Source organism: Hemicordylus capensis, chromosome 6, assembly GCF_027244095.1.
Source record: "Hemicordylus capensis ecotype Gifberg chromosome 6, rHemCap1.1.pri, whole genome shotgun sequence".
Lineage (NCBI taxonomy): Eukaryota > Metazoa > Chordata > Lepidosauria > Squamata > Cordylidae > Hemicordylus > Hemicordylus capensis.
In genome coordinates this window covers 3,951,788-3,963,998 of record NC_069662.1, presented here as the reverse complement: position 1 = coordinate 3,963,998, position 12,211 = coordinate 3,951,788, and the positions used below count along the sequence as shown (strand labels likewise).

Below are 12,211 nucleotides of genomic sequence, written 5' to 3'. Positions count from 1 at the left end.
TAATGAATGAGCCCCAGCTCCTTTCTCTTCTCCCTTCCAAACAGAGTACTCTGTGTGGTTGTGGTGGGCAGGCCCTCTATGACCCAACACGTATTATGAATGGTCTGGGGAGGGTTTTTTTTAACTGCAGTATCTGAAGATTAATTATGACGATTTCTAGATTATTATTTTTTCTCCCTCGTTTGGCATTTGCAGATGTTCTCTACGTGGCCGAAGACCAGGCGGTGGGGGGGAGGGGGGAAAGCAAAAGAAAGACTCTCCGGGCAGCTTACATTATTTTGCAAAGGCAACGCAGGTAAAGCACAGGAAGCTGTGATGGCCGAGTGGTTAAGGCGTTGGACTTGAAATCCAATGGGGGTTCCCTGCGTAGGTTCGAATCCTGCTCACAGCGCATCTTTTGCGCGTTTTTAGCTGGACAATCCCGCCTGTCTGGATGCATGCCCTCTTCCCACTTGCATGGCGGAGGCTATGCGATGCCTCTGGAGCCCAGTGCAGGACCGCGTAAATCATTACGAGCTGTGCCAATTCAGTCCGGATTAGTTAGCCTGCTAAAGTGCTTTAAGCACGCGTTTGGTGCGCGCGCACAGACAGATTGGATCACATCTGAATTATTAAAGCGATGGTTTGAGGATTGCCCCCGTTGCCCTCCAAATCATTGTCCTGAACAATCTACCGGTATTCGTTTCCTTACCTTAAAAACAATTTTTTTTTAAGAACAGCGTATTTGTATTCATTTAATTTACTCTGCTTACATCCCACTTTTCGTTGCAAACGACAAAGGGATATTTTCTGATGGCTGTTTTTTTTTTTTTTTTTTTTAACGTTTGTTTTTCATGCGCTGTTTTGGAAACTGCCCTGGAAAAGTTGCTGCCGGGCAGAACGAGCCCTGCAGCACGGACTGAAACACGTGTCCTCTTGCTAACTCTGTCCCCACATAAAGCGGGAATGCGAGACTTCTGCAACCCCAGGAAGCACCGTCCATCCAAGCGAGAGCTCGAGGCCGCCCAGAAGGGCTGGGAATTAAAATAGATCTACCGCCACGCAGGCCGTTTTCGCTTGGAGCCGAGATCCAAAACGGCTGGAGATGCCGGGGATTGAACCCGGGGCCTCATACATGCGAAGCATGCGCTCTACCACTGAGCTACATCCCCGCCACGCCAGCAACTCCTGCGCTCCTCTCTTGTAGTCTTTTCTCCCACCGTTCCCATCCTGGGGCATTTCCAATTCTCCGCATTTCTCCTCACTACTTTGCAGAGGGATGGGAAGGAGGGCGGAGATCTGCAGCCCCCCAACGCGCTGCCAAGCTGGACATCCCTGGTGCGCCTCACTATGCATGGAAAGACCATATTCGGTGCTTCATGTGGGCTTCCTAACACCGTAGAGATGAGGGATTCTCCTCCTCCCCCGCCCCTTGCTTTAAGAAGTAAGGCGAATCTGAAAACTCTGCCCGGGGAACACACGGGGTAGCAATAGCGGGGGTGCCTCTGAGAAAGCGCAGAGTGCCTACATCAGGACGCGGACGCTCTATACCCCCAAGTATTCTTGGGCGTGCTTGGCCGCAGAAGACACAGACTTCTGCTTCCTGGCGCCGTGGCTGTTTTTGCTCCACCACGGGATAGCTGACTGTTTCCCGAGGAGCCTTTTCAAGGGTTGCCAGCCGCCGCTGCCGCCGCCACTCACCCGTACCCTGGAAAACGGAAGGGCCGGGGCGAGCAGCTGCATCTATACATACTGAGATTACAGTGCGGAGAAACCGTTTGCCAGGTGGCGCCGTGGCTTAGTTGGTTAAAGCGCCTGTCTAGTAAACAGGAGATCCTGGGTTCGAATCCCAGCGGTGCCTTTTTCCCCCCTTCTTTTTTGGAAACGGATTGAAAAGAACATACAAATTCTTCTGCAGGCTGTCATTATATACTTTAAACCCACAAAGTTCAAAGAGGCTCCCAACCCTCTTCACAAAGCTCTCCGCGTTCCTCAAAGGCATGCTTATCCCGGCTCTCTTGCCACGGCGTTCTGCATCCCCACCCCCGTGTTCCGTTCTGGTTGCATTTCGGTGGAACTCAGCCTGGCTGACATCCGAGCCCGCTCCGGGGATCAGCAGAGAGACGCGCAGCAAGCAGTTAAACACCGAAAGCAAAAGGCTCTTCCTCCCTCCCTCCCGCTCCTTCTTTGGAGCAGAGGCAGGTCCATGCTCTGCTGCGCTTCTCAGGCATTCTCCAGGTCAACTCACCTCCTGCGGCTGCTCACCCTCCCCCCCCCCAAAGGTTTGCAACTCGCTTGCAGCAGACAAGCATGCCTCGCCTTCCGAGAAGGGGTTACCGAGGCATGCAGTGTCGGAGGGTGGGCCTGGTCTCCATGACCTGTCTACGGAAATTCAGCGAGGAGGACAGCATGAAGAGGAGGGGTGTGTGGGAAACATCTAAGGAAAATAAACGAGAAGCTATGGGGAAGAGTGAAAGGCTATGTAGAGTTTTTAAAACCAAAAGAGTTGCTGCATTGGCCGGGAATCGAACCCGGGCCTCCCGCGTGGCAGGCGAGAATTCTACCACTGAACCACCAATGCTCGCTTGTGTTAAAATGATGCTTGACCGGTATGTAAAATGCAATGCAATGTGTCCAGGGATTATTGTGCACACTTCTTTTTAATTCACAGCACATCTTTATTTAAAAACAAGAATAAAGCAACTTTAAAAAAAACCAAACAGACATAATTGACAGACCGTGAATTTCTGTGCAACCGAAGAGTGCCGCCCCATCCAATCCTGCAGGTAATCCAGGTCTCATACTTTTGTTACAAGAGACTAACCCAGTTTCTTCCTTTGGGATTTGCCCCACAATGGCATAGACGCTCAGGGCACAACATATATAAACTAGCGGTGGGTGATGAATCATCACACCTGGCTAACTTTGAATGTACCGTTCTGAGAGTGTTGCTCTGTGATGAAATTGGAGCAAGATGAAGGAGTGAGAACACAAAGTGTAATCCAATATGTGTAATCCACACATGCATGCCTAATGCAAGCATAATGCACACCAAAAACACAAACATCAATTGTGAAGGCCCTCAATTTGCAGACTCTGTTGTCACAGTGTAGTGCAGGGACTTCACCCAACTGGTTCTTCATGCCGTCACTTGATCTTTTTGCCCTTGATGAGTGGCGGCTGAATGTCACAACCAACTTCCTCACAAAGCATTGCATGTGAGGAGACACCAAAGATCCATTTGCAGTGTTCTGTCTGGACCATTCACACATGCATGTCTTACTGCAGTGTGAGCCAGACTCACAGGATGTTAGCCGGTCTTGAAACATATACACAAAAAATGCTACTTTTGGGGGGGTACAAATTGTTTTAATCCAGTATTTATTTCTAAAAACCATGTCAGTCTCCAGCAGCATTCTGCCTTGAGGTTCCTTTTTAAAATGCCCCCTACACTAGAAAATATACATCAGTTCAGAGGACAAGAAAATCACAATGGAAACAAATATTTGTTTTCCCCATCACACCCTGCCCCTTATTGCTGGATTAGACATCTCTTTGCTTAGGGGTCTGATACAGAACAATTTCCCCTGAGCTCGCCCACATAAATTCAGAGAATGTTAGAGCTGGAAGGGACCTCAGAGGTCATCTAGTCCAACCCGTGAATCTCCTGTGGCATCCTTGGCAGCTGGCCATCCAGCCTCTGCAAACCTTGAAAGAAGGAGCCAGCCATTGCATGGGGCAGACTGTTCCACTGTCCAACAGCTCTTACTGTTAGGAAATTCTTCCTAAGTTCTAGCCTAAATTTGCTTCCTTGCCATTTCAACCCATGGCTTCTCGTCCTGTCCTCAGGAGCCACATGGAGGGAGCCATAACAGCCTTGACATTCAGGACACCCCCACTGAGAAAAACCAAAGACATGGACCCAGGGTGCTGTGAGACCGAAGGGCAGGGGGCAAGCATTCCCTAGCATTCAGCCTCCTTCTGACCCTCTCAGAGCCTTAGCAAGGGTTCCCTATTCGAAGCCTAGTCCCACTTGAGGAGGCCTAACTGTGAGATGCCAAAAGGGAGATTGTGTTACTGCTATTATTTTAAAAAATTAATCTTTGCCAATAAGTACGGGGTGGGGGGGGGAAGAGAAGGGTAGAGTCCACCACCAACCCTTTAAAAAGATCCCGAACCTTCAGCAACATAAAACCCATACTGTACAATATATAGAGAATTTAATATACATTTACAAAAGAGTGAGAAGAGGGAGGGGGTTTCCTCAAGGCCAGGGCCTCCAAACGTTCAGCGCCTGCAGGGGGGACTGTGCTGCGGAATTCCGCGTTTCCGAGAGTTTGTTCTGCTGAGCCCGGCTGCAGCCCTCCTGCTGGGCTGGGCCGCCGACCCGGGCCTGGAGTCCTTGGCTGGCGGGGTAACCGGTGGGAGGCGGGTGCAGGACGTACGCAGCACCCCCGAGGGGCGGGCTGCACCCAGCGAACACATCGGGGCTGTAGCGCTGCGGCAGCTCGTAGCTGGGGTTGGCGGCGGGCGGCGGGGGTGGCGGCCGGTGCAGCTCCGCCCGGGGGCTGGCCGCGATCTTCTCCATGCAGTGGCAAATGTGCTCCATCAGGTAGGCCTTTTTGCCCGTGCAAATGCCCGGGCTGGCTCGGAGGAAGTGGGTCGCTTGGGTGAGACACTCCCTGTAGCCACTGTGGTATCTCTGCAAGAGGGCGTCCTCTTTGTGCTTAGTCTCTGTGGTGTATTCAGCAGCCGCAAAAAGAGAGAGACAGCAACAGTTGAGATGGGCGGCTGGGAAAGAGGCCAGCCTTCAGGACCGCGGAGGGCTGCTGCCATTAGCTTTGCCAGGGTGGACCACCCGAGGCTCTCCGCCTGGCTGCCGTCAGACTACAACTCCCATCACCCCCTGCTGCAATGCATTGTGGCAGGGGGTGATGGGAGTTGTAGTGCAGAGACAGCTGGAGAGCCTCAGGCGGGCCAACCCGGACCTTTGCCATGACTGTCACCGTGTTTTCCTCTTCTCTCTAATGGAGTGGCACACTCCTTTTCTTTTTCCTGGCAGGGGGGTATGTGCCTAGCTGCTGTGCGAGAAGCAGAAATTCAGAAGGGTGTGTCCCTGCATCTATGCTACAAAAAAACATATTAAAAGATCTCCTGCTCAATTTCTGCTTCGCCACACACCATCAAAGGCCCAGGAACCCTGCCAGGGAAAAAAAAAGACAACACAGTTAGTAACCCAACTTTGGATCTCCTTTGGGTTTCCCCCCACTCCCCCCTACAGCTGTGCCTAACAGGCCGCACTATAAACTTCAATTCAGTTGCCACTTCTCTTCTGCCAGGGGGGCCCTGGGCACTTGCGTTCTCTGCTAGAGAGCTCCGCGACAGCAAGGGCAACCTACCTGGGCTTTCCAGCTGCCGTTTGAACTACAACACCCATCATCTGCAGCCACGCATCTCTTAAGAACATAAGCACAGCCCTGCTGGATCAGGCCCAAGGAAGCCCATCTAGTCCAGCATCCTGTTTCGCACAGGGGCCCATCAGATGCTGCTGGAAGCCTACAGGCAGGAGTTGAAAGGGACATGCCCTCCCTCCTGCTGTTACTCCCCTGCAACTGGTACTCAGAGGCATCCTGCCTTTGAGGCTGGAGGTGGCCCACAGCCCTCTGACTAGTCGCCGCTGATAGACCTCTCCTCCATGAAGTTATCCAAACCCTTCTTCTGCACCCGCCTCAGTTTGTTCAGATTTTGGCTATCTTATTTTGAAGCCCCTTTTCTCAACAGTGAAGTACGATCTGCAGGTATGCCTGACCTGTCCCCTCAATGCATCTGCACACAGAAATGTGTAAAGCTGTGCTTATTTCATGCCATAGATAAGCAAGTAAAAACAACAGTGGTTTCCTCCCTCATACAGGGGTTCTCAACCTTGGGTCCCTTAAAAAAAAAAAAGCCTTAGGTTCTGAAAGCCACGGTGGCTGGGGATAATGGGAGTTGTAGTAGCACAGCAACATCTGGGGACCCCTGCTCAAATCAAGGGTTGTAGCAGCATCAGCAACCATAAAGAAGCTTCTTAATTTTAAGACAGAAATGTCCAGGCGCAGGCTGATTGCCCCTCCAGTCTGTTCTGGGTGATTTCTAGCGGCATCTGTATGCCCAGTTGGCCAGAATACAGTGCAATATTCCTATGCTAGACACAGTCCTAGAAAAATCAGAGAAGAAACCACGTGCAAGAATTGCTTAAGCTTCCTCAGTGGCATCTCAGAAGGTCCCCTTCGAGTCCAGCCTTTTCTAACCTGCATCTGTTTGCGGTTCCCAAGTGCTGGAAAATGTGAGTTGTTGTTCAGTCGCACAAAAATGCAAAAGGAGCACTATGCACACACACACACACACTCCACACACGCACCCCAACCCTAATTTCACTTACCCCACAATGCAAAACATTTGAGGTGGCATTTAAAGAAACCTAAAGTGGTTTGTGAGAGAGAAGGGAGTTGGTTTGGAAAGTGGGGGGTGGAGGGTGGGAGAGACAAAGAGAGAGAGAAAGAAAAATACATAGATAAGCGCTTGTTGCTGAAGGTAATGCAGAGGTTTTCAAACGAGGGTCCCCAGATGTTGGGCTACAGCTCCTGTCACACCCAGCATTGGGTCACTGTGGATGATGGGAGTTGTAGTCCAACAACATCTGGGGACCCAATTCTGAGAACCCTTGATGAAATGCAACAATGAAGTGGATGGGGATGGAGAGGGAGGGAACTGCCTGTTTCCTAGGGCTGTGGCAAGAGGGGTTGAGACTAATAACAGCAACTGCAAACAGGGAGTTCAGCACAGTCTGCATTACTATAGCTTCATGCCAAAGGAAAAATAATAATCATTCAGCTTTGCAAGAAAAGAAAGAGAAGCAAACCTTTCCTAGAAACCCATGCAAATGATATTTAAACAAAATGCATGCAACAAAACTACCTTTCACTTTAACAGCAATTTAAAAAGCTTTATCTAAAGGATAGGGATTGAGTTTACCCCTGCAAACTGAGCTAAGAGACACCTTTTAAAGTGGTGGTTCTCTTATAATTCGCAAGGGAGAGCAACTGGCCCTATCCATCCTCAGCACAGCATCCCTCCAGTGGCTGTTGCTGGTATCTGCCTTATGTTTCTTTTTAGATTGTGAGCCCTTTGGAGACAGGGGACCATCTTTTTGATGTATTATTTATTTTTCTGTGTAAACCGCTTTGAGAACTTTGGTTGAAGACCAGTATATAAATATCCGTACTTGTAGTCATTTGGGGAAATAAAGGGAGTGGTGCTAGGTTGGTACTGAGTGAGGTCTGTTTGAGTACATCGCCCCTCATTCGTCTTCTCTCCCGCTCAAACACACACCTAGATATGTAATCAACCCAGTCCAAAACCCACACAGGTGTCTATAAACAGCCTCTGACATGTTCAGGCTTTATCCATTCATTGCAAAGAAAATGAAGCACCTCTGCTCTTCACAGGTCCTGAGAAGGATTAATTAATTCAACAAGTGAAGTTTGCCCCCTCTGCATCGTTACCTGTTGATTCCCACCTGCCAGGCACAGCCTCCATCTCTGATAAAGAGGGCAACTTCTACTAAAACTCCACATGTGCATTGGAGCCCCCTCTATCCACAAACAAGCACCAGATCCAGGCAATTGGAAACCATCATATTACAGAGTTATTTTTTAAAAATGTGGTTGGGGGAGTAGAAATTATTTGGAGGTGTAGCATCTGATCCCATTTGCCACCCGGCTAGATTGGAACAAAGCCTCACCCACTCCAACTTTCAGCTGGATGTTTCTAAGCAACTCCTTGGATGAGTGTGATGGAGGCAGCAATCCTCATTTGTTCCCAGCATCCATGACTCACAGATACACTGCCTCTGAACACAGAGGCTCCATTTGCTATGGCGGCTAGTACCCATTGATTTTGCTATCTTCCGCAAAAGTGTTTAATCCTTTTAAAGGGTTTTTTAAAGAAACTCTCTAGGCTTAGGCTCCATCTCAACACCTTTGGACAATGGATTTCAGAAGAAAGCTAAAACACTGGAGAAATGCCTTCCTTTTTCTTAGCTGGGAACACACTGATGAAAGATGGCTGTGTTAAACGGGTTTAGTCCATCCAGTTTTAGAATACTTTGTCTGTTTTCCTCTTCCCTCCCCCTCCCTTTTTGCATGTATCTTTTAGGCCAAGGGTCCTCAGACTCAGGTCCCCAGATGATGTTGGACTTCAACTCCCACAATCCTCAGCCATAATAGCCTTCCACCACTATGGCTGCAGATTATGGGAGTTGTAGTCCAACAAATTGGGGGAGCTGAGACTGAGGACCCCTATATTGGGCAATATGTCATTATTTTTAACTGCAAGCCACCCTGAGTGCACTGGCAGATTGATGGTCCATAAATAAAGCAAATAAATTTTTGTCACTTGCAATAACTGAAACAGGATTTTATCCCATTGCATCTGATTTGATTGAATCAACAGGAGAGGCGCGACCAAGGAAATGGCAGAAATAACAGTGCACAACAAAGAAAAGTTAGGGAGGGCCTTTTTGTTTGTGGCTGTGATTTTCAGGCAGGGTTATTGTGGAGAGGAGAAACCTGGAAACTTATTAGGAGTCCATTAATGAGAAGCTCAGTGACATGAACGGAGGTTTGCTAGTTGTAACGTGCAGAGGAGGATGTCTCAGGATTCACACTGGTTCCTGTGGGATGGTGATGGCAGGACCCAACCGGCCCAGTTAGTGTGCCACACATTCCCCAAAACATGCCCTGAAGCATCCGCCAGAATTCCTCTGCAATGCACCATAGGAAATATGCAAACTGAGAAATTTAAATTCTAGGAAGATGGACCAGTATCCAAATCCAGGGACCAATCTGTTCATCTAAACCAGGGCTTGGCAAACACGGCCTCCGGCTGTTGCTGAACTACAACCCCCATCACCCCTGACTATTGACCACTGTGGCTGGGAATTAAGGGAGTTGTACTCCAAATGTGGTCACTAAGAGTCAACACTGACTTGATGGCACTTAATCAACCAATCAAGTCCAAAAACAGCTGGAAGCCCAATATCTAAGATCTTCTGATCTAAACCAGGGCTGCACAACTGTGGCCCTCCAGCCCTTTTTGGACTACAAATCCCATCATCCCCAGTCACAGTGGCCAATAGCCAGGGATGATGGGAGCTAAAGTGCCACGTCGGCAGGAGGGCCGAAGTTGCACAGTCCTGACCTGAGCAATGCAGGTCTTTCCTGAGGGCCTTTCCATCATTGTGTATTTTCTAATTACATACGTGTGTGTGTGTGTGTGTGTGTGTGTGTGTTATAAGGAAAAAAGCCAAAGAAAGCAAAGGTTACAAGAAACGTTATACCTGATAAAGGCTGCGTCTTCAGAAACTGAACTGTTTTTTGCAAAATTTCTGCCTTTTCAACTTTAGGGTTTTTAAGTCTCTGCGGAGAGAAAAAACAAGACAAAAAGAAGAAGAGGGGGAGAGAAAAGGGGGCGGGGGGAGGAATGAAAATAAAATATTCTTTGTATGATTTGCGGGGGGGGGAGGAAAGGTCTGGACACGGGCGTGGAGAGGAGGGAGGGGAGGCGGCTCCCTTACCTCGTCCTGCGTGGCTTCGAAGAGCAAGACGCGCAGGCGGTCGAGGCTCTGGTTCATGCGGTCCCTGCGCCGCTTCTCCATCAAGGGCTTCAGCAGCTAGAGAAAGAGAGAGACGGGAGGAGGCAGGGAGGGAAGGCAGGCAGGCAGGCAGGCAGGCCGGGGGGCGGGAGGGGTGGCGGCAGGAGCAGGGGGCATCCGGAGAAAGGGGAGAGGAGGGAGGCGAGCTTTTGAAGCAGAAGAAGCCCGCAGCCAGCAAGGTCACGCCAGGCCGCGGCCCCTCCCGCTCTGGAGCTCGTGCCGCCGCCGCCGCCGCCGCCACCGGCGCCCACCACCACCGCCTGGCCTCTCCTCCTCCTCCTCCTCCAGAGGCGGCGGAGTGGCGAGCAGCAGCAGCAGCATCCTGCAGGGCCGCCAGCCCGGCCAGGGTGCCCAGTTGCAACTGTTACCTTCTTCTCCTCTTTGCTTTCCCACTTCTGGCTTGTCATCTTCATAACTGGTGGGCCCAAGAAGGTGGCGGGCGGGCGGGCGGGCGGGTGGCCTCGGGCTGCCTCTCTCGGGTCTGCAGACCAAAAAAATGCCCCTCTCTCCTCTCCTTCTTCAAAGGTCCCGGGGACCCTTTTATACCCCTCTCCCCTCCCCTCCCCGCTCTCCCCCCAGCACACCATCCCCATCCCTCCCCATCCCCCCTCCTCCCAGAAAATGTCACACCTCCGCCTCCACCCTTTGATCTTCCTCCCCCATCCTGGGGCACGGAGTGTGTCGCACACACTTGTCGCTTCGCCAGAGGCACTACAAAGGAGAAGGTGGCCATTCCCGCCACCAACTGCCTTCTTGGCCGCCTCGCCTTTCGCTAGGTCTGGTGCGGGCTTGGAGGGACGGGAGCTTGTTTTGTTTCGCTTTCATCCTGGAAATTTGGAAATCGTTGGTTATGTGAAGCAATGGCCTTCACGGACCCAGGGCAGGGACTGGGCCCAGCAGCTGGCTTTCCTGCTAGATTCAACACACCAGGCGTGCGTGCATCCAAAAAGTATTCTGGCCTTGCATTTTGCTCTCTCGCAGTCTATTGTGTTTAGCTGAAGCCAAGACTAGGTCTAAATTATTTGATGCTGGAAATTGGGAGGTCCCTTTGAGTAAATACAGGCATGACCTTTGTGTAACCTCTGTTTTTCAGGGGGCTGTCTTAAATTCAGGGTTATCTTTTATTCTGGTAAATTATTATTATTATTTACATTTTATATCCCGCTCTTCCTCCAAGGAGCCCAGAGCGGTGTACTTCATACTTAAGTTTCTCTTTCACAACAACCCTGTGAAGTAGGTGAGGCAGAGAGAGAAGTGACTGGCCCAGAGTCACCCAGCAAGTCTCATGGCTGAATGGGGATTTGAACTCTGGTCTCCCCAGACCTAGTCCAGCACTCTAACCACTACACCACGCTGGCTGTATCCATTCGGATCACACCATGAAACAAATTAGCTGCAGTCTAGTGTTATTTTAATTCTCCAGTGTGCATATCACTTGTCATTTTACCAAGTCCCACAAGACCAGGTACAATCCAGAAGGAAAGATGCATGCATAGAAAGGCAAAGTATTTACTAGACTCCTTCAAGACCACACAACCCATGATGCAGTGTGCCCTAGGTTGATATGTGAAAGGGCTGTTAATGCAACTTCAGGATTACAGGATCCATGAGGCAGCATGACCCCCCCCCCACAATGAAATGCATTAGGCCCAAGTGTGGCTATCATTTCAGGCTCTCAAAACCCATACCACATGGCACAAAAAGATAAGCAAGCAACTATATATATGGGGCCTTGAACTGGAAGGAACCATTGACAGAATATTTGTTTTTTGTTAGTCACTTTAGTTTTTAGTTTAGAATGTAATTTTTAATGTTTCCTTGTTTGCATGTTTTTGTGCATCGCCCAGAGTCTTTGGAGTGGGTGGTATGTTAAATGTTTCTAATAAATGATAAATAAAAATCATCCCCAGCCACAGTGGATAAAGGCCATGGTGACTGGGGGTGATGGGAGTTGTAGTCCAACACTATTTGGAGCCTCAGGCTTGAGAACCCCTCTCTTAAAAAGCTTAACCTGCTAACTTGGCAATGAGGCACTTTTTAATGTGGCGATTCTCTTTATTTAGCAGGGGGAGAGTAACTGGCCCTGTCCATCCCCAGCACAGGACCCCTCCAGTGACTGTTGCTGCAGTCTATCTTATGTTTCTTTTTAGATTGTGAGCCCTTTGGGGACAGGGAGCCATCTTGTTTGTTTGTTTGTTTGTTTGTTTGTTTGTTTGTTATTTCTCTGTGTAAACTGCCCTGAGCCATTTTTGGAAGGGTGGTATAGAAATCGAATAAATAGATAAATAAATAAATGTCAGCAAATGATAATGCTCATCTTCACACACCATGAAGAATGCCCCCTGCTGATTTCTACAGTTGGAAAGGGCAAAAGAACAGACCCATGCCATTCAGCTGGCAATCCCAAATGAGAACCAAAATGATCAAGAATGATAGAAATTAGGATGGGGGGGGAAGTTACTCTGTTAGAGCTAAAAGGTTTACTTTGCAGGGGTGTTAACATTCACCTGGAAAAGCTAACAGGTATCCAACCAAGCA

The 12,211-nt window shown here is 49.6% G+C and overlaps 1 protein-coding gene and 4 non-coding genes across 6 annotated transcripts; 2 read left to right on the top strand and 3 right to left on the bottom strand.

The window, feature by feature from the left end:
* Positions 1-309: 309 nt before the first annotated feature.
* TRNAS-UGA (transfer RNA serine (anticodon UGA)) lies at positions 310-391 on the top strand. The gene has a single exon. It is a non-coding gene; the product is annotated as a tRNA-Ser (tRNA).
* A 688-nt stretch (positions 392-1,079) lies between these two features.
* Positions 1,080-1,151, bottom strand: TRNAA-CGC (transfer RNA alanine (anticodon CGC)). The gene has a single exon. It is a non-coding gene; the product is annotated as a tRNA-Ala (tRNA).
* Positions 1,152-1,766: 615 nt separating this feature from the next.
* Positions 1,767-1,840, top strand: TRNAT-AGU (transfer RNA threonine (anticodon AGU)). The gene has a single exon. It is a non-coding gene; the product is annotated as a tRNA-Thr (tRNA).
* A 649-nt stretch (positions 1,841-2,489) lies between these two features.
* Positions 2,490-2,560, bottom strand: TRNAG-GCC (transfer RNA glycine (anticodon GCC)). Its single transcript has one exon. It is a non-coding gene; the product is annotated as a tRNA-Gly (tRNA).
* An 84-nt stretch (positions 2,561-2,644) lies between these two features.
* Positions 2,645-10,135, bottom strand: LOC128329007 (transcription factor HES-7.1-A-like). 2 transcript variants are annotated; one of them, XM_053259365.1, is made up of 5 exons: positions 10,042-10,135; positions 9,596-9,691; positions 9,359-9,437; positions 6,401-6,439; positions 2,645-4,713 (listed from the first exon to the last, which is right to left on the bottom strand). In XM_053259365.1, exons 1-5 carry the CDS (start codon positions 10,084-10,086, stop codon positions 4,244-4,246), a joined length of 729 nt encoding a protein of 242 aa, XP_053115340.1. In that variant the 5' UTR covers positions 10,087-10,135; the 3' UTR covers positions 2,645-4,243. The 2 variants fall into 2 exon arrangements, with proteins under 2 accessions (XP_053115340.1, XP_053115341.1); XM_053259366.1 differs by lacking the exon at positions 6,401-6,439.
* Positions 10,136-12,211: the final 2,076 nt, after the last annotated feature.